We start from the raw sequence: 25,366 nt of genomic DNA, 5'->3' as shown, positions 1-25,366 counted from the left end.
GATGAAACTGTACGATTATATTGTTACTAAACAGAAAAAACTAATTTAGTATGCAATTAATAAAAATACTTTTGGTTGATAACTAAGAATTAAGCATAATTATGTTTTTCCTGGATCACCAGATATGAACATTTCAAGTTTAATAGCAATTGGTTTAGTAGGTATAAAAAAAGAGTAATATGTATCCCTATGTATAATCAAAATGTATGTGTACAAAACTATGTAATGTATGTATATTTGTATATACATAATATATCTTTGCATAATGCGTGTATTTACGTATATATTGTTGCGTAAAATATCATTTTTTGCGTAGTGTACTAAGGTTGTAATATAAAGGAATAGGGAGGGGGGCGGGGGGAATATAGAATTGTAGAAAAGATGTTTACATAGTATGGAAATTCTTTAATAAAATAAAATGGAAATAGGAGGTAGCTTGGTTTGGGGATTATAATCTACACTTATAAAATAATTTGTCCCGATTTGCTGACTGTAGACTGACTGACCGATTAATCATCGCCGTTTTTATACTTTGAAATTTAGGCTCGAGTTTTGCATTTCCTTAAATTAACGCGGGCTTAACCCAGAGGGCACTGCTCGTTATGAATAAAGTTAAAAATGTCTACGTATATAATATTACAGACTTTGAGTGCGCGGGCGACGAGGTGCTCGTGGAGTCGTCCCCGCCCGCATCACCCGACATGGCGGCGAGACTGGCGGCGCCTTCGCAGGTATACTATACCAGTTTCTTGATGGAAACCTATAAGATTTTATTATTTATTTATTTATTTATATATAATAATAATGTAAACATTACAGATCTTATAATTTGCGTTTACAAAATTTCGGTTATATCGAATCTTTGGTCTCAATATACCGCTTTACCGCTTTGCGAAATACAAAAAAAAAATGTTAAAAAAAAATATGTTTAAAGTTGGATTCCACGCCAGCACACCATTAAGCAGAGTCAGTGCTCGAATTAACGGTGACCCTGACTCTCGCATCAACCTCGCACTGTGTCTCATCATTGCAAACAGAGTATGCCGCCGAACGTGGTTATACTTTGGCACGCTCAGAGGTATCAAACTTAACACTGAAGGGTTAAAATTTTGTCAGTAACTAGATTATAAAAATATATAGTTAAAAAACATTTCTTCTTACTTTAAGAGAATCATATCCTAGCATCCCTCGCAAAAATAAAGAGGGGTATACGCAAGGATAGCCTCCAAAATATCCATATTTCTTGAAGTAAAGCCATCTTAAAAATTTCTTTTGGAGTTTTTCCAACATGTGTTTGTATTTTGCCTCATGTGGACTCCAGATAACTGCGTTACTTTCTAGAACGCTACTTACGAAGCTATTGTATAATATTTTCATAACCGCAGCACTATCAAGGTCACAAGATTGCCTCAAAACAAATCCTAATGATTTGTAGGCTTTAGTAGCGACATTTGTAATATGATCGGCAAAATTAAGATTTGAACGTATTAAAATTCCTAAATCACTTATTTCGTTTGTCTATTTAATGTACAATTATCTAACCGATAATCGTACACAATCGGATGGTGCAATGGTGGTGTGATGGTCACAAAATGATGGTGATTATATAGGAGGCTATTCGTGTATTAAGCTGCTATTATGGTAGCGCAGTAAATATCTTGTTCGAAATTTAGAGCAGATCGATTGGGGAATTACTCAACCTTAGAAAAGATCACAGCTAAATAACAGTGCTCTCAAGTAGTATTCCTGTGGTGTTCCGGGGGGAGGGGGAGGGGGGGGGGTTTAGGGTCGGCAACGCGCTTGCAATGTTCCTGGTGTTGAAGGTTTTCATAAGCTACGGTATCTGCTTACCATTAGGCGGACCGTAAGCTTGTATGCCCCTTTTTGTAGGTTTTTTTTTTTGAAAACAACTGATTCTTGTTGTGCCGTTGTTATCGGAAGCAATTAAGGAGTGGTTTTTAAGCACATCTTTGAAGCGCGTTGGTGTTATTATAAATTATTTTAGTAGTATTGATTAGGGTTCGTGAAAAACTAATTTTATGTTGATGGATGGAAATGCTAAACATTTTTGGAAGAAGTAAATGAATTTATGAGATATTAGTTCAATTCGATTAATGGCTTTTAAGGCACCATAAGTAATTAATTTTTTTTCGTTGCCGTAGTAATATCAAAGGGATCATAAATCGTATTGAAAGCGAATAGTTTGTCGTAAACAAAAATAGAAAGGAAGGTAAATTATCATTTAGATATGCATAACCAATAATTGTGTTTGCTCGCAAACGAAAAAAAAAACCGACTTCAATTACATCGACAAGTAATACAACGTAGATCGACGATAAAATAGTCAAGCAACTACGCGTTATCAAAGATTACTCAAAAAGTACTAATCAGATCTCGATAAAATTTATATGTGACCACATGATAAACATCAGCTTTTGATTAAATTAAAAATTATCAAAATCGGTACACCCAGTAAAAAGTTATTACGGATTTTCGAGAGTTTCCCTCGATTTCTCTAGGATCCCATCATCAGATCCTGCTTTCCTTATCACGGTACCAAACTAGGGATATTCCCTTTCCAACAAAAAAAGAATTATCAAAATCGGTACATGCAGTAGAAAGTTATGCGGTATAATACAACGTAGGTCGACGAAAAAAGCGTCAAGTAAAAACGCATTATTAGATATAACTCGAAAAGTAGTTGTTATATCTCAAATAAATTTAAATGGGACCAATTGGCACACACCACCTTTCGATTAAAACAAAATTTGTCGAAATCGGTCTACACGGGCAAAAGTTCTGATGTAACATACATTAAAAAAAAAAAAAAAAAAAATACAGTCGAATTGAGAACCTCCTCCTTTTTTGGAAGTCGGTTAAAAAGTAACTTGATTTTAAATAATTTGTTTTTTGCCCTTACATTGTAAAATTTCAATAATTAAAATATTTCGTCATATTTTTGATCTATGAGTTTATTAATTTTAAATCCTAAATATAATTTAGTGGAGTTGTAATGTAACCTTAAAGAAATTTGCCACAATAATGTGGCATTTTTTTTTTGATTTAATAAGTAATTAACGCACTTTGAAACTTTAGTTTTTGGTTCTTCTTGGGTAAGGGTTAGACGTGAAACGCGTTCTTGACTTTTTGAAGTTATGTTTTAAATATAATCAAACAAATATTAATCGATTTTTTATATATCTGATGTCGACAAAAATAGAATTAAATATGCCACTTGTGTCCAAGATCATATGCGAAACCAACTATAAACATTATAATGAAATAACTTTATCGGATTTTATCGTGGTTTATCCCACCCGTGACCATGGTTGCTGTAAAGTTTTCGAAACGTCGAGCATTTAAAAAACTTAATAAACCGCAACAAAATCCGAAAAAAATGTTTAATTATAGTGAGTGAATTTTGCGTAAATATTAGATAGCTATAAACAAAAAAAAAAAAAAAAAAAATTGAGGATTCATAAAGTAATATTTCCGTGTAGGGCGCAGGCACGGGAGGCGCCTCGCCCAGCGACGTACGAGAACTAATCGTCATTCCGGACTCCATACACTTGCAGCACGCCATACAACAGGTAAATATGGCATTTGGATTTGGACATTTAGAAACATTTCTAACAAGCTCTACAGCTTGGCTGATATCTTCAAACCATTCTCCCAAGTGAAAGAAAGATAAATAAATTAAAAAAAAAAAAAAACGGTAAAAAGGATCAGTTTGGTTCCCACGTAGATACGTAGAGACACTAAGTCTAGATATAAGAATGAGCTTTCTATTAATGTTCGCAATACTGTAACATATTAATAATAAAGAAACAAACAAAGTCATGGGCAACTAGTGAGCCCATTGACTTAACATTTTATTTAAAAAAGGAAGTCCGTTGACAAGAAGTTGACATTTATATCCAGATACTTCAAGGTACAGGAAATTTAGGTAAACCTAAGTCGGTAGAATCTTCTAGAATTATTCAATGTCTATGAAAACTTAAGTGATTATTTGTCTTATACTAATAATAATTCAATTCTAACCACTGAGAGTATCAGTTTTATATGTTCAAATATCGACTTCAGATTGGGCCTTCCTTGGTTGGCCCTTCCTATGAAACATCGTAGATCACTTTGAGATGTGGTCTCTTACAGCAGTAACCATTATATTGTAATTATGTTATTTTAAGAGGGTAAGCAAAATACCTAAATGCTTTCAATTATTTAACATATGATTGGTTAGAAAGAAATTATGTAATTCTTGGATGTGGAAACGACAACTCTTCAGACCTGTTACTCATTACCGACTATCACTCATATACTAAAAAAAGTATGCCCCTTGTTGAAGGTGGAAAACAGAAACGGCTTTTTTGTTGTTAAGACTGGAATTGGAAAGAACACGAACTTCTTTCTTTTCTTTTCTTTCATTTATAAAAAAGAGCTTTAATCATTCCGTTTAATTACAATAAGGATGATATCAATTTCCATGCAAAAGAAATCTGCTTGCAATTACAGCATCCATTTTGATGGTGAGATTAGTCATTGCCCCTGTTAGACAAAGACATGTAAAATACCTAGTAATATTGTTTCTAAATATTATTAAAATTTATGAATATTTAATAAATATTTGATGATTTTAACTTTCATTTGCCGACACGAGAATAAGTCAAGTTCAGATTTAGAATATATGAATCTCTTCAAGAGTTTTTTATGAATTTTAGAGACTTTGTTTTATAAATAAATTTTTTTCAAAGCGAAGACTATATTTCGGAACTCTGCTTAAAGAATAACAATCTTCTACTATGGTTTAGTGGAAGATTGTAATTCTTTAAGCATAATAACAATCTAATAATTTAGTTACAAGAATGTGGTCAAGGTTCTTGTAGCCTGCCAACATAATCTGCCAACTTAACTAATGAGTCTGTGATTATTTTTGGTGTCCGTTAGAAAATTTGTTAATAACTTGTCTCAAACCCTCTTCTCAGGTATCAAGCACAGTGGTGGAAGTGAACGGCGATAGTTCCGGACACTCCAGTCCGACTACAGAAGCCCAACACACATACATTGTTACCAGTACGTACTAAAGACTTTAGGCATGTTTCATATAGATAGTTAGTTGTTTGTTTTTTTTTTTAAATTATGATTAGAATTAGTAAGAAGAAGAATTAGTAAGTTTTTTTCTATAATTTATATTTTTAGTAATACCAGCCTTGAGCAGTTGACTAAGGTGGATCCAAAATTTTGTATTTACTCCCAAAAAGAGAAAAAGGAAGATTTTTAGGGAGTGTAAAATTTATATATTTATTATTTTTATTTAAAGCATGTTATTGTAGCTTTGTGTCGTTTTATTTGCACATTATTATATTTTTATTTCCGTACCGTACGCACAGTCAGCAACGCATTGGACCAAGAGTCGCTCCACATCAAGTTTGAGACGCAGAGTGATGAGGAAAGCAAGTGTTTTTGATTTTTATTTTTATTTTAACTCGCTTTTGCATGTTTTTGCATATATTTATATATGTATTGTATTTCAAATGTTAGATAACAAAGTTTATAGTGTTAACGAATTGAATGGTAAATGGTTTTTACGTTGTAATAATGTAGTAGGTAAAGATTTTAACATATTAAAAGTCACATTTTTTTGAATGTCAAAACACTCAAAGTACTTACCGTTTACTCATATTTCGAAGATATGATAAGCTTCTTTTAAAAAAATTAGACGAATTTAACTCATAACATATATTTGTAACTGAGTATAGAAAAACGAGCACTTGCATCTCGAGAAACCTTTGATGAACTGTCCAAACAAATGCAACTACCCTCCGATATTAAATATCACAATCTGATCATCTCCCACCTGTCAAACTGATACCGTATTTAATACACCCTTTATTACAATAAATCCGTGCGAATTAAAAACTACCTTAAGATTATGGTGATAGATACGAAAATTAAATATTTTCGGGGCGTGTTTAATAAAAAAAGTTTAATAATAGATAATTGTGTATGCCCCTTCGGATTATCTACCTGAGCGGTCATCGTCAATGCGATGATAGGGTGACTCGGATTTAGATGTTTATTGTTGACTAGTTCGGCACGCGACGTCGCCTGCGCATCACTTTGCACATATCAATAAAATTATAAAAAAAATCTTTTATAGAAAATATTAATTTTATAGAAGCGAAGACTAAATATTTCTAATGCATCGACATGTGTGTTCTATACATGTTATTAAAATATTATTTTTCTTTGTTCGTTATTAAGACAAGGTCCCTATAAAATTAAAAATGCAATAGATATATAAATGAAAACTAATAGTATGAAGTTCGTCATGTCAGCTGGTATAAAAAAGTACCTTAGCAGTAATATGGATATTAAAAAAAATACCCAAGCAAGAATAATATAAAAAACTAGCAATACCCGAAATATTCGCACTAAATAAGTAAAAAATTTACGGACCGTCAATCGTGTTGACGGTGTTTCAAAATTAGCAAATGTATATGACATACATAATTTTAATAATTAATTAATTTACAAAAACAAAAGCAATAATAATTTTTTTTAGTTGTGGATGCCGGTAGAGCAAGCAATTATCTATAAAATGATATATAGTTTGTGTGGAGAAATTGTGAATTTTTTTCTAAAAAAGGAGCAAAACATCTTAACCTTAGCGTATATATGATACGTCAAGCAACAAATAGACTTATTACTATTTTTAACATAACAAAATTTACTATTTTTTTCAATAATTTTCAGTATAATAAATTCTATAATGTATATTTTTTTTTATATATATGTAAATAACTTGCTTGGTTACCTTTGATGTGACGCCTTCCATTATGTGTCTCCGTTTTGCGCGCTCCTTTGTACGCGTCTATATATTGCGTTGGATTTATGTTATTTACTTATTTTTATGTACCTAATGTCTGTTTATTTCGCTATTTTTATGAACGTCTGGTCTCATAAAGTTCGGTTTATTTATATTTGTATGAATGGAAATTTTAATTTAATATTATTTTATTTTGTATCAATTTGTGTTTGCTATTTAGGAAATATATTTCAAAACATTTTTATGCACAAGTTTTATTTTAATATACTTGAATAGAGTAAGTCATAGCACTTCTTGTGGAAATTACAATCGAGGCAGTTTCAGTATGATATTTTTGGAACATAGTGTATATCTTATACTAGCTGACCCGGCGAACTTCGTATCGCCTAACACAAACTTTAGCGTATGGTATTAAAGTTCAAATTGACTTTTAAGTATTATCACAAATCTTTTGTATGGGAGTATGAAAAGTGTTGTTTTTAGACTTTTTCAGGAAATTTAAATATATTTTTTTTAGAATTTTTCTCTCCATAAGAACCATCCTCGTACTTCAAGGAATATTTTAAAAAAAGAATTAGCGAAATCGGTCCAACCGTTCTCGAGTTTTGCACTTAGCAACACATTCAGCGACTCATTTTTATATATCTTATATATGAAATTCTCGTGTCACAATGTTAAGTTACCATACTCCTCCGAAACAACTGAATCGATTTTTATGAAATTTTGTGTGCATATCGTGTAGGTCTGAGAATCGACCAACATCGTTTTTTCATACTTCTAAAGTTATAAGGGCGGGGGGGGGGGGATTAAGGGTGTTAATAAACTATATGGCGAAACAACGTTTGCGGCGTCAGCTAGTTTTATATAGATTGTTTCCGGTTTCCGTTATAAAAATGAGGTACTGGAAAAATTGGTCGTTATATTTTATCACTTAACGGCTTACTAGTGATGAACCGATTGCACTTTTTTGGTTTTGTCAGTGGTTCTTCTTCTTTAGGATTAATGGCTTTCAATAGTGCCAAATGAGTTTGTCAGTAGTTAAAGTGATAAGAAATGATAAGTCAGAAATATTAAGAAAAATCGAAAAATGTATTTTTTTTTTCGATGTTATTTGACATAAATTATTTGTAAAATATTATTGTAAATAATTATGATTATTAGTGACAAACTCTGCCTCGCTATTTTTCTAGTAAGTCTCGATTTCCTGAAAATTTTCGAATAGGATAAAAAGTAGCCTATAAATTATTTTAGTACAAAATAAGTTGGTACCCTTGGTTCGATACCGGAACAGACGTCAGATCCATATCTTTTAACTCTATTACAATTTGAAGTTTGTAGTTTACTCATAGCAAGTTTCTAAGAAATCCTCTTAAACACAAAGTGGCTTTCGAAAAGAACACAATTTTTCTAAGCGAAGTTCTGATATGTACGATTTTTTATTTTTGTGTTACGCACACATTCAAAAATGTTAAGAAGTTCTGACGTAAAATCCAAATATGTTTGTTTTTACTAAGTCATGAAATCTCAGACCATAATTAACGCATACAAAAGCCGATGAGAGCAACGAACTAAATGCAAAATCAGTTCATTATATGGTATCAGTGTCGGCTTAACAAATCAATTAATGTACACCGGCCAATAAACAGTAACAAGGGGCATGTTTGCAGCTATATCGCTAACATGTTGTACAATGGGCGTGTACAGGTGGGGTGGTCTTTGATTTGACGCGACTCGAAACGAGATGGAAGGTGATTTATAGGCGTGTTGTACAGTGATTGCGGAGCTAATGATTTGGTCTAACGATAAAATTATGTTTTTGTTTAAACGACTTAAAAATATTTTTTTAAGAGGTTTTCAATTCGACTGTATTTTTTGTGTGTTGTCTTATTAATTTTTTTTTGTGGTTCACTTAAGATTGGTATGACACTTTTTTATCGAAAGCTGGTGATTGTCGTGTGGTTCCATTTATATTTCATCAAGATCTGATAAGTACTTTTTGAGTCATTCCTAATAATGCGTAATCATTTGACTATTTTTTCGAGTACCTTCGTTTCAAAAAATGTAGTCTGTCTTTTTCTTGGCGAGAAACACAATTACAATTATTCTATATTCATTCATTATGTTTCTTTAGATCCCGATATTATTTCTCGTTGATAATTTTTGGATTAAACAACGACCTTTCACTATATAGGTCCCATTTTTAACTATATTAGAAAATTAGTTTAAATAATTTTGTTTTATACATATAATCGCAAGGTTTATATAGAAGCCTAATGCTTTTAGCGAAAAATAATAGGCTAAGGAGTAAGATCATCGTGACTCAATAATTTAAAAGTCTAAGGTTTCGATTTTTGCAAAAAGTGTTATGACTTAGGTACTCTATACACGTGTATTAAAATAAAACTTGCACATATTTTTTTTTAATATTTAAGGCTTCGAAATTGTAACAAAAAAATTGTCGCGTTTGATTAGGCGCGTATGATTAGTCGCTGCTAAAAATATTTATCTCCATATAATTATTTGAAAAACTGAAACTCGTCTTTAAAGCCAAATATCCTAAAAAAAACAATGGAAAACTGATAATACGCAAGTAATTATATCACATCATGTACAAAGTCCAATCATAACTAATAATTGAGTAAAAATTATAATTATTTAAATAAAACAAAAGTAAATAATATTTACAAAATGTTACACGTATATACATTATAATCTTTAATATTACTTTTCGAGTTATATTTAATAATGCGTATTTACTTGACTACTTTTTCGTCGACTTACATAGTATTTATACCGTATATCTCTGCGTATACCGATTTTAATAATTCTTGTTTTAATCGAAAGCCAATGGTTGTTATGAGGTTACATTTAAACTTGATCGAGATCTGATGACTACTCCGAGTAATCTTTGATAACGCATATTTACTTGACTATCTTTTCGTCTACTTACGTCGTATTACTTGTCGATGTAATTGAAGTTGGTTTTGTTTTTCGTTTGCGAACAAACACAAATATTAAAATGTATACAATAAAATAACTGTAAAGTATTTAATATAAAAAAAAAAATTAAAAAAAATAAAAAAAAAAAAAAAAAAAAATTAAAAAAAAATCCGCGTCCAACCCGTGTGTCGCCCGCTTTACTCGGCCGGTAGCGCGCGGTCGCGACGCTCGCGGAGTTGCCCGGGAGACGTCCGGCGGCATGGAGGTGCCTCGCTACCGCTCGTATTACCCTTGCGAGTTCCAGATGCTGCAGCCGATTCAGTTCAACATCGAACGTGAGACGCGTTTGTTTCATTTTTATTCATTCAATAAATTAACTGTCTTAAATATAAAAAAAAAAAAAAATACACAGTATTGGTTGAGGATCAATACATACCCATTGGTTAAGGATCTTTTATGTTTTTTATCGGCCGCTTAGTGAATCAGTAGATTTTTAAATCGCACCTGTTATTAATAGGAAAGTAATAGTATGTTTTGTGGTGTTTCGTGCATTTATAAATAATTTATCTAAACTACTGTACTATTAACATTACACATTAAAGATTTTTAATATTATTTTTAGCTTTCATCGGCGCTTTTCATGGGTTTTTTGATTGTTTAATTATACTGTATTTCTAACTTTTTTTACCATTATTTTCATAACAAATTCATAACATTCAATAACACTTATAACAATCTGAAGTCTTCATATACTAATAAATATAAAATGGTATATAATGGATATTATATGCTGTTTTTATGTACTTTTATTTTTTATAATTTGTTTCCAGGCGAAGGTGGTAATGGTGTCAACTACCACGTGCAGTATGTGGAGCCGCAGGAGATATACACCACTCAGACAGGACATCAGACACACATGTAAGAAGTTTTTTATTTTATGTTACTAAATAATTTATACTGTTTCATCACATTATCATCATCACAGCAGCCTTTCGCAGTCCACTACTGGACATACGCCTCCACAAGTTCACACCAAAAATGGCGTGAACTCATGTGTTTTGCCCATAGTCACCACGCTGGGCAGGCGGGTCGGTGAACGCAGGGCTGGCTTTGTCGCACCGAAGACGCTGCTGCCCGTCTTCGGCCTGTGTATTTCAAAACCAGCAGTTGGATGGTTATCCTCCCATCGGTCGGCTTTTTAAGTTCCAAGGTAGTAGTCGAACTGTGTTATCCCTTAGTCGCCTCTTACGACACCCACGGGAAGAGAGGGGGTGGCTATATTCTTTGATACCGTAACCACACAGCACTTATTTATACTGTTTACTGTTATACTGTTTACATTTGCCCAGCTTTTTTTATATGAGACCGAGATTATGCCCAGCAGCACATTGTTACAGACTAAATCAAACGATCAATGATTTGTCCGGCCACTAAGTTGTGCTGGCGTTTTTCGGTAAATTGTTTTCCCTGGACACAATTTTAGATATCAATTTTGATCCAAATTGCCAGATTATGGAAGCTGGTTTAAAAGTGCGTTTTATTTAATTTTTTTATTTATTTTTATATTAGCTTAGAATATAAACCTGCTAAAACCATATTTTGGCATTATGACGTTTTTTATACCATTCGACCGTGTCAATAGAAATACACAATCTTGAAAACAACCGACCAGTTTTCTTCTAAAATCGACAAAAACGCGATATGTGTAAAACTGACAAATCCAAAACCGCCATTTTGTACTGAGATTTCGATACGTGCCTGTGGCTTGAAAATTCTGAAGAGTTTGCAATTGTTTGGGTAAGCTGAATTCTTTTTTACACAAATGAATCAGAAAAATTAAATAAAATAATTTTCTATAACGATGGTTGTACCTATCAAAATTAAAACAACTCAAACTGTTATGTCAAATAACAAAAATTTCTAGAAATTGGTCATACATAGGTAGAAGCCGACAGTATTCATTCTTTTATTGAACAGGTTCTTGAAAACAAGAATATCAATGTGCCTGCACAGTATACCTAAATTTGAAGAACAGCATGAAAACACTCCAAACCTTACGACGTAACTTATTTAAAACATGTTTTTTTTTTTCAAAAACCTTGATGAAGTGGGTTTTTTCAAAAGCATTCGTCCTGGACGGGGTAAGGTAAAGATTCTAAAGTCGCTGGTATTAAAGCTCTTCAGTACACTCCAAAGCGTGAAGTATTCTTTAAATTAAGATTCACAGAAGAACGGACCGTACTACCGCAACGAAAATCACCGGGTGTTACTGCTTTTCCGTTTGTCCGAATTCAGCAATTTACTAGGAGGAAAATAACAAAAAGAATCTAAAAGAAAAAGATCTGCAATATTTATACAATACCTTACCTGAAGACTACCGTAATTATTATGATAATTTACTTCATGACTAGTAATTAACTAATGTTGTGACTGATTACAACATTGAAACCAAAAAGTGCCCAAGGCGGCAAAAGAAGTTTTCACTTCAAAATATTTGATTATGAAAACCTGCTAAGTCACGAAAGTTGTGATAAATAAAGACTAAATTAAATTACCTTTTTTTTTTACTTCAAATAGTACGGAATACTAATAGATGTTTAAAAATATAGAACATCATTTCAGCCTATTGCAGTCCACTGCTGGACATAGGCCTCCTGTGTGCTGCCCATATAACTCATGTGTGTTGCCCATAGTCACCACGCTGGGCAGGCGGGTTGGTGGCCGCAGGGATATGAAAGTCTTTGGATAAAATCTATTCTTATTTTTTAGATACGTTTTTTTGTCTCCTGAAAAATCTCAGTTCAGATGAAGGAAAGGACGGATCTTGTGTGTAGTTAGCAGGTCTACACTCTAAACCGATGAATGTTATAACTTCTTGCATTATTGTAGTACATTAATTTTGACTGTATTCAGTTGCTCACATCAACCCAATCCATTAATTCTGCTGGATTTTGTCGGCATTGGAATTATGCGCACCGGCATTGGAATATTTTAAAATCAAAATACTTTTTGGGTTATTCTTGTTTTGTTGAAAGTGACATGTCGCGCTGCTGAATTGGAATACTATTTGCGAATTTGGAATAATGTTTTTTTTTTTTAATATATATTTTTTACACATGGCGTTTTATTTGGAACATATGCAATTTAATATCTGTGTTTTAGTTAGTAATTTAGTATATTAATATGTCCAGATTTAAGTTAAAATCTATCTAAAGCACAGTCAATGTGGTCCGCTAATAGGTAAATACCCATCTTCAACATGAATAATAAGGCCTACGGCTAGCAGTGTAATACAGTACAGGTTGAATAAAAAAAAAAGAAACGTGTGTGCTTTAGACCACACAAATGAAGTAAAACTTCTGTAGCAATAGGCCTGCACAACAGGCCTACACTGTGTCTTAGATATACGAAACGTAACCGGCTATGAGAGAAAGAAAGAAATCACACTTTTCGTAAGGCTCTCGTCACGCATTCACCAGCTTACTCCCTTATTCAAGCGTGGGTAAAGAAGTTTTACTATCTACGATTTTATTTTTGTGTTACCCACACATTAGGAATTCTAAACATTTTTGAATATCATATCAAAAATTGACCGCTCTAGCGGGGATCGAACCCGCGTCTTCGATTGACCGTAGATATTAAAAATAGCATGGTGTCGTCTCCTGTCAAAGATTTTCATTGTAATATGAAACTTTGAATAGTTACGGTTTTCTGTAAAGAGCTCACTATAGATGGCGCCACGGTTCGCTTAAACCGAATATAAAAATCATCATATCAAAAATTTCGATCTAGCGGGTACATCGTTCCATAGCTTAATTGGCTAGAGCGCCGACACGGTCAGTCGGAGACGCGGGTTCGATCCCCGCTGGAGCGGTCAATTTTTGATATGATATTCAAAAAGAAGTTTTACTTCAAAAATCTGTTATGTCTCGTGTTCGTGCAGGGAGACGCTTCGCACGTACCCGGTGTACAACGTGACGAACGTGGGCGCGGTGGGCGAGGCGGCGGTCACGGCGGTCACGGCGGTCACGGCGGTCACGGCGCCGCCCGACGACTGGGCCGGCGAGTTCGCCTTCGCCGAGCAGCCCGCCTCGCCCGCGCCGCCCGCGCGCATGCCGCCCGCCACCGTGCAGTGGCTGCTCGACCACTACGAGACCGCGGAGGGTGAGTGAGGGATGTGCTGCGCGCACGGCTACGATACCGCGGAGGGTGAGTGTGTGAAGACGGCGAAAGTGCTACGTGCTCGACGACGAGAGTGCGTGTAGCTGCAGGAGGTGCTACGACGACCGCTACGAGACCGCGTTGAGAACGAGATTGAGTGTGGCCGTGCCCATATGGAGCTGTAGGTGGTGGTACCTGCAGAACTGCTACGATGCTGTTTGGGCATTTTAAGGCATGGGGGTATTATTAGGTAGTTTTCAAGTTGTGGAGGGTAATTGTACTGGTAAGGTTATATTCTGCTGATGTTGTTAGTTCGATTATGTAAAGAATAATGTACATGAGTATTAATTTTCTCTGAAATATCCACTTATAATTTTATTATAGCCTTCATTTTTTATTTATGCGCCAACTCATTGCGGAGCAGCGTGGTGGATTAAGCTCAAATCCTTCTCCTACATGGAAAAAGAGGTCTATGCCAGTGCGGGATGTTATAGATCTGACTGTGACTGTTACAGTCTGACGGCTCACCTTATGATAAGTGATTAACATAGCTTATAGACGCTTGCAACACCAGAAACATCGCAAACGCATTGCCGACCCTACCCCCAATCCCAGTACGAGCTCTGGTCACCTCACTAACCACAGGAACACAACACTGCCTGAAAGCACTAATTTTTGGCTGTGATCATTATTTGGCTGCGATCATCGGTAAGGTCGCGGTCCATCCCCACTTGGGCTGTCTAGATTTTGAGCAGGATATTTCCTGCCGTACCCTACCAAAGTCTTGTAACTTTGATTCATTTTCGACGTGTACACCATGCCCGCATAAGGCAGCGAGGCACAACAGAGAGAGTAACCAGGTGCCCGGCGCAGGCGTGTCGCTGCCGCGCTCGACGCTGTACGCGCACTACCTGCGGCACTGCGCGGCGCACCGCCTGGAGCCCGTGAACGCGGCGTCGTTCGGCAAGCTCATCCGCTCCGTGTTCGTGGGGCTGCGCACGCGGCGCCTGGGCACGCGCGGCAACTCCAAGTACCACTACTACGGCATCCGCGCCAAGCCCAGCGCGCCGCGCGACGTCAACCCGCCGCCGCCGCACAAGCAGGACCTCGACGACGACGCACCAGTGAGTGCTGCTCACTTTTTTTTTTTTTATACATAGATAGGCTGGCGTTTGACCGCTATTTCACCTGATGATAAGTGAAAATGTGGTCTAAGATGGAGCACGCTTACCTAGAAGTAACCTATTCACTCGCGACTTAAAGATCCCCAGGTCATAGCTTTCGGGAAACGCAGACTTGTTATGTATTTATGTTACTAGCCTTAAATGTTAGCTAGCTTGAATACTTCGCCCACATTTGTGAAATTCCAAATACCAGTTGCTTCAACTTATTATCCAGAGCAAGAACCAAGGCGAGCACAGTGTGAGTCGTAGAAGAACATCTTGGCTAAAAAATCTAGGTCAATCGTTTGGGAAAAGCACCCGGTCGTTATTCAGTGTCGCAGTATCACGGGTACAAGTTGCAAAAATCGCCGAACTTCGTGAACAGATGGTACTTTAAAAAGAGGAAATTACTAACTTTCTGATTATGACTACGTTTGCGTGATCAACGCTAACCGTTTTTAATTATTACTTGAATATAAACTTTTAGAATCAGACTACAGACTTCTGATGGATTTTCTCTTTGATCATACGTACATTCTTTCGAATACATCAGTCAGTCTGTTTCTCAGTCGATAGAGCTAGGGCAATGAAACTACCATATACCCGGAGAACGCGTAGCACTTTATTAAAAATATTCTTAAACTATATGTAATTTACAAAACCTAACGTTAGCATGTTTAAACACAGCGCAGCGCCATCTAGTTTTACTTTATAGACAGATATTCTAACAATTACAACTAAGTAATATAATAATTTCTAAATTATACACAGTCATTAAGTCATTAAGTCCGTTTTTCTTCTTCTAATTTCCGTTTTTATTCCCCATTAGCCGGAAGCGAGGGAACGTGATATCGAACAGAATCCGGTGGGTGTGGGTGGGATCGCACACCGTCAGTATTTAGGCTCCGTGAGCGCGCCCGACCCTCCTGAGCTCACCATTGACGAATTGTCCGACGATGTGTCGCCTGATGCGTTACAGCAACTGCGAGAACATCACAGGTGAGAACATCAACTGGTGTTACCAGCCTTAAATACTACTACTGTTGCAACTCTCTCTTCTCGTCAGCCTATCGCAGTCCACTGCTCGACATAGCTCTACTTAAGTTTGGGCCAAACCTCTCATTTTTGCGCAATCCTCATGCAACCTCCACTGGCAATCTTACGCAGCCGGGAATAGTGGGGCTGCTGGAAACTGAAGGTTCCAAAATTTTGCCGCAAACGCCCATAGGTTGATGTTAGCAAGACTGGCTTTATCTCACCCAAGACACTGCTGCCCGTTTTCGGTGTGTGTAATCTTCAATCGGCTTCTACTATTCCAAGTTAATATAGGAATTTTCTTATCTCTTACATGAATGCAATGAATGCTTATCCCTTAGTCTCCTCCTACGACATCCGCGAGAGAGGGAGGAGAGGGGGCGGCTTTATTCTATACTGCCGTAATACACGGCAAAAGTATTGCCATTAACATTTTAGAAAATAAAACGTGACGTGTACATGTGATGTTTTACGTGCGGCGCAGACAGCACGGCGTGGAGTTCCTCGAGGCCGTGGCGGCGCTGGACACGGGCGCGGTGGAGCGCTGCCGGCGCGGCTTCTGGCGGCGCGTGGGGCGCGCGGGGCTGCGCCTGGCCGCGCGCCGCGACGTGTGCGCCTGGCTGCGGCGCGCCGAGCTGCGCCTGCACCAGCGCGCCGTCGACCTGCTGCTGCCGGACGTGCTGCGGCCCATCCCCTCGCAGCTCACGCAGGTGCGCGGGACTAGTGTCGTAGCTTCCGGCGGGGCTGCGCCTGGCCGCGCGCCGCGACGTGTGCGCCTGGCTGCGGCGCGCCGAGCTGCGCCTGCACCAGCGCGCCGTCGACCTGCTGCTGCCGGACGTGCTGCGGCCCATCCCCTCGCAGCTCACGCAGGTGCGCGGGACTAGTGTCGTAGCTTCCGGCGGGGCTGCGCCTGGCCGCGCGCCGCGACGTGTGCGCCTGGCTGCGGCGCGCCGAGCTGCGCCTGCACCAGCGCGCCGTCGACCTGCTGCTGCCGGACGTGCTGCGGCCCATCCCCTCGCAGCTCACGCAGGTGCGCGGGACTAGTGTCGTAGCTTCCGGCGGGGCTGCGCCTGGCCGCGCGCCGCGACGTGTGCGCCTGGCTGCGGCGCGCCGAGCTGCGCCTGCACCAGCGCGCCGTCGACCTGCTGCTGCCGGACGTGCTGCGGCCCATCCCCTCGCAGCTCACGCAGGTGCGCGGGACTAGTGTCGTAGCTTCTGGCGGCGCGTGGAGCGACTGCTGTCTGTTCTGGGAATCGTGAGGACTCTGGGTGTATTCATTTACATTTATTGGTATCGGTATATGTATTATTTCTGTGTATGTTTATCAAAAAATAAATTCTGTATCAGTCGACTGTTAGCTATAAGAAAATTAAAGAACAAAAGCAGTAAATCGTATCGTGCACCTCTATCCCCCGGCAGGCGATCCGCAACTTCGCCAAGAGCCTGGAGAGCGCGCTGGCGGCGGGCGCGAGCGGCGCTCCGGCGCTGGCGGCGCGTGCGCAGGGCGCGGCGGCCGCGGCGCTGGCGGCCGCGCTGCGCCGCTACACCTCGCTCAACCACCTGGCGCAGGCGGCGCGCGCCGTGCTCAACAACCAGCACCAGGTCCAGCAGGTAGCTCTGACTCCTTCAACCATTCCAACTCTACTGGTCTCTTCCTTACAAAGGGAAAAAAAAAATTAAAGTGAAATCTAGACGCTACTGGTCAATTTTATAAATGGATTACGACACCGAATTTTTGACCTGTTTAGATGTTGTCGGACTTGAACCGCGTCGACTTTCGCGTGGTTCGCGAGCAAGCGGCGTGGGCGTGTGCCTGCGGCAGTGCTGCCACTGCGCACCGCCTTGAGGCCGATTTCAAGGTACGATTCATGATACTATATTTATACTACGTTTTTTGAGGTCCCTACTTAAACCTCACCGGTAGTATCCAGCACAAAATGTAAATCAACTTAACTGAAATACTTCAACCTTACAGGGTAACAAAATAATACTCGTCTCAACTAGTGTTGCGTTCGTGTGTTAAATAAGTGGGTCGTATGCTTGTGTGGCAGGCGCGGCTGGGGCGCGGCGCGCCGCTGGAGGCGTGGGCGTCGTGGCTGGACGGCTGCGTGCGCGCCGCGCTGGCGCCGCACGAGCGCCGCGCCGACTACACGCCGCGCGCGCGCCGCCTGCTGCTCGACTGGTCCTTCTACTCCTCGCTCGTCATCCGCGAGCTCACGCTCAGGTGCCACACCGCACACACACACACCACACCTGCACACACACACTACACGCCGCGCGCGCGCCGCCTGCTGCTCGACTGGTCCTTCTACTCCTCGCTCGTCATCCGCGAGCTCACGCTCAGGTGGCACACCGCACACACACACACCACACCTGCACACACACACTACACGCCGCGCGCGCGCCGCCTGCTGCTCGACTGGTCCTTCTACTCCTCGCTCGTCATCCGCGAGCTCACGCTCAGGTGGCACACCACACACACACCACACACACACCACACACACACACACACCACACCTGCACACACACACTACACGCCGCGCGCGCGCCGCCTGCTGCTCGACTGGTCCTTCTACTCCTCGCTCGTCATCCGCGAGCTCACGCTCAGGTGCCACACCGCACACACACACACCACACCTGCACACACACACTACACGCCGCGCGCGCGCCGCCTGCTGCTCGACTGGTCCTTCTACTCCTCGCTCGTCATCCGCGAGCTCACGCTCAGGTGCCACACCGCACACACACACACCACACCTGCACACACACACTACACGCCGCGCGCGCGCCGCCTGCTGCTCGACTGGTCCTTCTACTCCTCGCTCGTCATCCGCGAGCTCACGCTCAGGTGGCACACCACACACACACCACACACACACCACACACACACACACACCACACCTGCACACACACACTACACGCCGCGCGCGCGCCGCCTGCTGCTCGACTGGTCCTTCTACTCCTCGCTCGTCATCCGCGAGCTCACGCTCAGGTGCCACACCGCACACACACACACCACACCTGCACACACACACTACACGCCGCGCGCGCGCCGCCTGCTGCTCGACTGGTCCTTCTACTCCTCGCTCGTCATCCGCGAGCTCACGCTCAGGTGCCACACCGCACACACACACACCACACCTGCACACACACACTACACGCCGCGCGCGCGCCGCCTGCTGCTCGACTGGTCCTTCTACTCCTCGCTCGTCATCCGCGAGCTCACGCTCAGGTGGCACACCGCACACACACACACCACACTTGCACACACACACTACACGCCGCGCGCGCGCCGCCTGCTGCTCGACTGGTCCTTCTACTCCTCGCTCGTCATCCGCGAGCTCACGCTCAGGTGGCACACCACACACACACCACACACACACCACACACACACACACCACACCTGCACACACACACTACACGCCGCGCGCGCGCCGCCTGCTGCTCGACTGGTCCTTCTACTCCTCGCTCGTCATCCGCGAGCTCACGCTCAGGTGGCACACCACACACACACCACACACACACCACACACACACACACACCACACCTGCACACACACACTACACGCCGCGCGCGCGCCGCCTGCTGCTCGACTGGTCCTTCTACTCCTCGCTCGTCATCCGCGAGCTCACGCTCAGGTGGCACACCACACACACACCACACACACACCACACACACACACACACACCACACCTGCACACACACACTACACGCCGCGCGCGCGCCGCCTGCTGCTCGACTGGTCCTTCTACTCCTCGCTCGTCATCCGCGAGCTCACGCTCAGGTGGCACACCGCACACACACACGCCACACCTGCACACACACACTACACGCCGCGCGCGCGCCGCCTGCTGCTCGACTGGTCCTTCTACTCCTCGCTCGTCATCCGCGAGCTCACGCTCAGGTGGCACACCGCACACACACCACACACACACACACACACCACACCTGCACACACACTGTCGTGTGCTCGTGTAGTTTTTGAGTGATTCCTAATGTAATGTAATGTAATTGTATTGTGCTCATACAGTTGTTGATGTTAATTGAAACCTTTTTTTTTAAACTAACAAATTTATGTTTTCGCGCTTTGTCTCAAAAATATATCTTAATATATATAAATCTCGTGTCACAATGTTTGTCCGCGATGAACTCTTAAACTACTTAACCGATTTTATTCAAATTTGCACACCGTGTGCAGTTTGATCCAACTTGAAAGATAGGGTATATTTTGTTTTGATATATGTAATTATTATATTTAAGAAAAAAATAGGGCGATACGAAGTTTGCCAGGTCAGCTAGTCACTCTATATAATTGTCTATTTTAATATTAAAGTTTGTAGAAGTATCCACATGTATAAGTAAAGTTATGTTTCGGGCGGCAGGTCGGCGGCGTCGTTCGGCTCGTTCCACCTGATCCGGCTGCTGTACGACGAGTACGTGAGCTTCCTCATCGAGCGGCGCGTGGCCGAGCACCGCCGCGAGCCGCCCATCGCGGTCATGCAGCGCGCTATGGTACGCGCTTCACTCTACCGTCTCCCACTATCTCCTCTCTCCTCGTAACATCGTATAAATAACTATCATCATCATCATTACAGCCTATACAGTCCACTGCTGGACACAGGCCTCCACAAGTTCACGCCAAAAATAGCGCGAACTCATGTGTTTTGCCCAAAGTCACCACGCTGGGCAGGCGGGTTGGTGACCGCAGGGCTGGCTTTGTCGCACCGAAGACGCTGTTGCCCGTCTTCGGCCGGGTATAAATAACTAATTTTGTAAATATGATGACGACGATTACTTTGTACGTGTCAGGACGACGACGACGAGCTCCCCGAGGAGCCGGCGCGCTCCGGCGAGGAGGAGGACGGCGAGCCGGAGTGGGAGTGGGAGGACGACGACGACGAGCCGCCCGACGCCAAGCGCGCGAAGGTGGACGAGTAGCGGTGGTGCGTACGAGGGCACGGGGGCGGGGGACGTGTGTGTGTGTGTGTGTGTTTATAGTCGGGCTGAGAGCGGGAGGGGGAGGTGGGGGAAGGCGTTATTTTGGAAATTTTTTAGTTGAACTTGTTTAGGCCACTTATTCCGTATAATTTTCATTTTATATTCGATGAAATTAATAAATAATACTCATTATATTTTGGCCGACCTTTTTTTAGATACTAATCGTCCCTCGTAAGTATCGCGTATAAGCGCGGCTTCTGTCGTCCCTTACAGAATGCCGACCCGAGTCATGGCCCTTTTAGCCCTAGGGTAAATACGCCCAGTAATAATCTATAATATAAAAATGAGTCGCTGAATGTGTTGCTAAGCGCAAAACTCGAGAACGGTTAAACCGATTTCGCTAATTCTTTTTTTCAAATATTCCTTGAAGTACGAGGATGGTTCTTACGGAGAGAAAAATTCTAAAAAAAAAAAAAATTAAATTACCTAAAAAAGTCTAAAAACAACACTTTTCTATACTCCCATACAAAAGATTTGTGATAATACTTAAAAGTCAATTTGAACTTTAATACCATACGATAAAGTTTGTGTTAGGCGATATGAAGTTCGCCGGGTCAGCTAGTGCATAATATATATAGTAATGGTGGTGTGTACTATGTCTACTAGGTGTGTGATTTAAATGTAATATATGTGTGCCATCGAATGTGGGTGAGTTCGCGTGTAGATTTGTATGCGTGTGCACATGTGAGTATAGATATGTGTGCGTGGGTTATGTGTGTGTTTGGGTGTAGGTACTATGAACTCATAGATTACAACGCAAGTCAGGTCATTCCACTGAGTACATAACATAATGCGAAGTTGGTAATGTCATGTGTAGCGCTATTATTACGTTCCGATAAAATAAACATATTCATTAATTTTCAAAATAATGTTTTGGTTTAGCTTAGTCTCTAAGTTTATCTTTACATTTTCAGGTTGTTTGAGTGTAATATACTCATTAAGCAGTTGGAACTAAAGTGAAGTGTTTTTCACGCGAGCCTCAACAACGTATGCGAGTCACTAAAACGACGTCAACACCATAAACTCATATACTCAGCAAAGTTCACATAAAAGGATTTAATGAAAATTTACCAAAAAAAGGAATGTGATTTCAAGCAATCGCATTTCAATATCAAATGTAAACACATTTACGTTTAATTATATAGAAAAACTTGAAAGTATTTTTGCATTTATATAGACAAAGAGTACCCTAATATCTAGTCATAGACTCATAATATCTTAAAAAGCTCAATTCATATGTGAATAATATATTTATCTTATCTGTGTACGTAGTTACGAATCTTGCAACTCTAATAACAACTAATAAAGAAATTGATAACATTACTCTAAAATATATTTGATTGCAAAATTGTATCCTACTTAGAGTTGCAAGGTTGAAAAAAATCATTGGATGTATTTATGAATCGTATTAACATTGATGTATTTGCACTACTATCGTCTATTCGCAGTTGAAGTAAGTCTTTCAGATAGGCTTTCTAATTTACTACCATTTTGTTGGTCAAGGGGCGTGGCTAAGGTCTGTGACAGCGATCTGTCACTACTTTAACGCGAATAGACTATACGATCCATTTATTAAATGTAATACCGTCTAAAAATGACATAGAAATATTATATACTTTAGGCAGTAAATAATATAAAATTAAAATTAAAAAAAAAAATAAGTAAAACAGGTGTCCATGTAAATACACGTAGACTATTTCTGTACCACGCTACTTAGTAGAGTTTGTAGCAGATTAAGCGTATGATTTTAAATATAAATGTTATTCACAAGTAAGTGGTAATAAATGTCTATTATTATTGTCATAATGTTAGTGATTTAATAAGTTTACATACTCGTAGCTCATTATCAAAGAATGATTTATAAATCACTCAATATATAAACTGTTTCGATGTAACTAAGATTTAAGATTTTAGTCTATGGCAATTTTTAAAAAAAAAATCTGGGTGAGAAGCTTCACCAGATCTGGATAAAGTTTATCCTGCACATAAGTTACGAATAGACTTTAACAGCGGGGGCTAGAATAGACCTTCGGGACCTGTTTCACCTCAAATAATAAACTACAATTTATAGATTCAAAATTGCGAATAGAAATATTTCATAAATAAACACAATATAACCAATCACAATGAAGCGTTACTCGACCGGCGTGTGCACCACGTGATCGCACACATCGATAGCAGTGACGTATAGCGGCGTTGACGCGAACAATAATCTATGACACTATTGTACTAATCTCTCACCATTGAAATTGGGCTTAGTTGCATGACCTGTATATAAGACCGTGGTTAACGGCAACCGGTGAAACAGACCTATGACACCATGTTGGAAGCCATTATTTTAAATGAATGAGAATATAGGTATAGAGAAAATAAGTGTTTAAATAATAAATAAAAAATACTTTCTTGAATATTTTTTTTTTATTCTTATAGTATGTCAAGACGAAAATTTGGAAGTGATCATATTATAATTAAGATTACTAGTAGTTTGAGATCACGCTTATATTATTTTGATAATTTGATTTGCGCACTAATATAACATAAAGATATAATATATTGGAAATACGTAATAAGTAGCTCCTAGGGTACAAGCCTTTGTATATAATATGACTATATTTTCTGAAAATTCGATGAAGTAACATGTATGTGTAAGACGTGAAATTTTCTGCATTTAAATTAATCATTACCATCAGCACTACGTTTCTTTGATGTGTAAAAAGTTTGTGTAGTATTAAGAGAATGTTATTATCATTTAATATCGCGAATATACGCGTAGTCTAAGACCTGTTTCTATATTCAAATAATACATTAAATTTTGATGTTTATTGAACATAGTAAACAGCTATGAAAGTTTTAGTGCCATAAATATAGCACTATATAGTTGTCTATGGTATATCATACGGTGTCTTGTATTTACACTATGGTATCTATAATTTTGTCATATATACGTGGAATGATATGGACCTGTAACATATCACAATAGATAAAATTTCATATGTCTGTATTTATATTCAAGAGCCAAAACGGTATGATATATTGTAAAAATATTGATGTTAACTGTAATCCATATTTATTATGAATGTTATACGTAATCAGTATGTATACATACTTGGGAAGGAGGCTGTCTGTAGTTAAATAAATGTATTGAACAATATTATTGAGGTTAAAACCTCTTTCTTATATCTGTCGATCATCTTTTAAAAAATTGACGCCATCTTTTTATAGTATAAAAGATAAATAGTTTTTCATGTTATAGTCGATAAGCCTTGATGTATTTTGAAAGAAAATATCGATGTTTACATGATATATTAAGTGCATCTAGTTGCTGTGTTTGAGGTAATAAATAATAATCAATGTAATAAGATGACTGTGAAATACGTAGTTAAAATTCCACACCTTTTGAAATCTTGGATGTGTTCTAAAATGTAACAAACTACTGTAATGATGATTGTAATGTCAATGTTTTTCCGTCTTTATAACTGGCCAGTATATTATGGAATATTTGAAAGTCTAATTCGGGAGATAATTTTTAAATACATACAGTCAATCCTACTTTTCTATACTTTTATCTATCAAAACATTTTAAAAATAAACTCGTTTGAAACAGGCTACTCAAAGAAACGGACAAACTAAAAAACATTTTTTATGAATTTCCATAAATAAAAATTAGTTTCTACCCTCAGAATAAGAACAAAAACTTTTGAAAAATTTCTTCGTGGTTTTCGTATTTATATAAATAAAATATCTGTGTATAAACAGCCTCCTTTAATCTCGTGCACATTCCTTTAATATTACGTGTATCTCAATATACCCGAGTATATTTTTGTATATACTGCCTTTGTTGTTGCCTTATCTTCGCCCGCCACCGCTCGGGTCCTACGGTTGTGTTTCAGGGCAAATAATATTGTTACTGACGTTGTGACTATTATATGTTACCGGAATCTGTACAAAAAATCTATTCTGTAACAGTAAAAATCAATTGAAATTAGAAATCCTGTGTGATTGGACATAATTTAGAAAGTTATAATGTTCTTGCAAACGAGGTCTATAGAAAACATTTTATGTAAACAAGTTTGAAAAAACGTTACATGCCTTTGTTTTGGCTTACTGATGCCTAAGTACAAAATATGTCTTTGTATGATTATTTTGTTCTAGAAAACTTGTTATATAAATAGAGAGATCTTAATTTATGTTCAAAGGCAAAGTTTAGGAGTGGCGCAATATAATTAATCAATTAATTTTTGTC

The 25,366-nt window shown here is 39.3% G+C and overlaps 1 protein-coding gene across 1 annotated transcript; it reads left to right on the top strand.

The window, feature by feature from the left end:
• Window positions 1–364: 364 nt before the first annotated feature.
• Window positions 365–22,929, top strand: LOC123654477 (transcription factor RFX3). Its single transcript, XM_045590377.1, has 15 exons — window positions 365–731; window positions 3,501–3,590; window positions 4,983–5,070; window positions 9,979–10,101; window positions 10,597–10,684; window positions 13,710–13,930; window positions 14,801–15,051; window positions 15,920–16,089; window positions 16,610–16,835; window positions 17,545–17,736; window positions 17,874–17,984; window positions 18,177–18,349; window positions 20,508–20,637; window positions 20,935–21,068; window positions 22,038–22,929. The coding sequence occupies exons 1-14, from the start codon at window positions 603–605 to the stop codon at window positions 21,061–21,063; spliced, it is 2,121 nt and encodes a 706-aa protein (XP_045446333.1). The 5' UTR covers window positions 365–602; the 3' UTR covers window positions 21,064–21,068; window positions 22,038–22,929.
• The last annotated feature ends 2,437 nt before the right edge of the window (window positions 22,930–25,366 follow it).

The sequence above is a fragment of the Melitaea cinxia genome, chromosome 6 (genome assembly GCF_905220565.1).
Source record: "Melitaea cinxia chromosome 6, ilMelCinx1.1, whole genome shotgun sequence".
NCBI lineage: Eukaryota > Metazoa > Arthropoda > Insecta > Lepidoptera > Nymphalidae > Melitaea > Melitaea cinxia.
The sequence above is the reverse complement of the archived record's forward strand: the minus strand, read 5'-3'. Positions and strand labels throughout refer to the sequence as shown.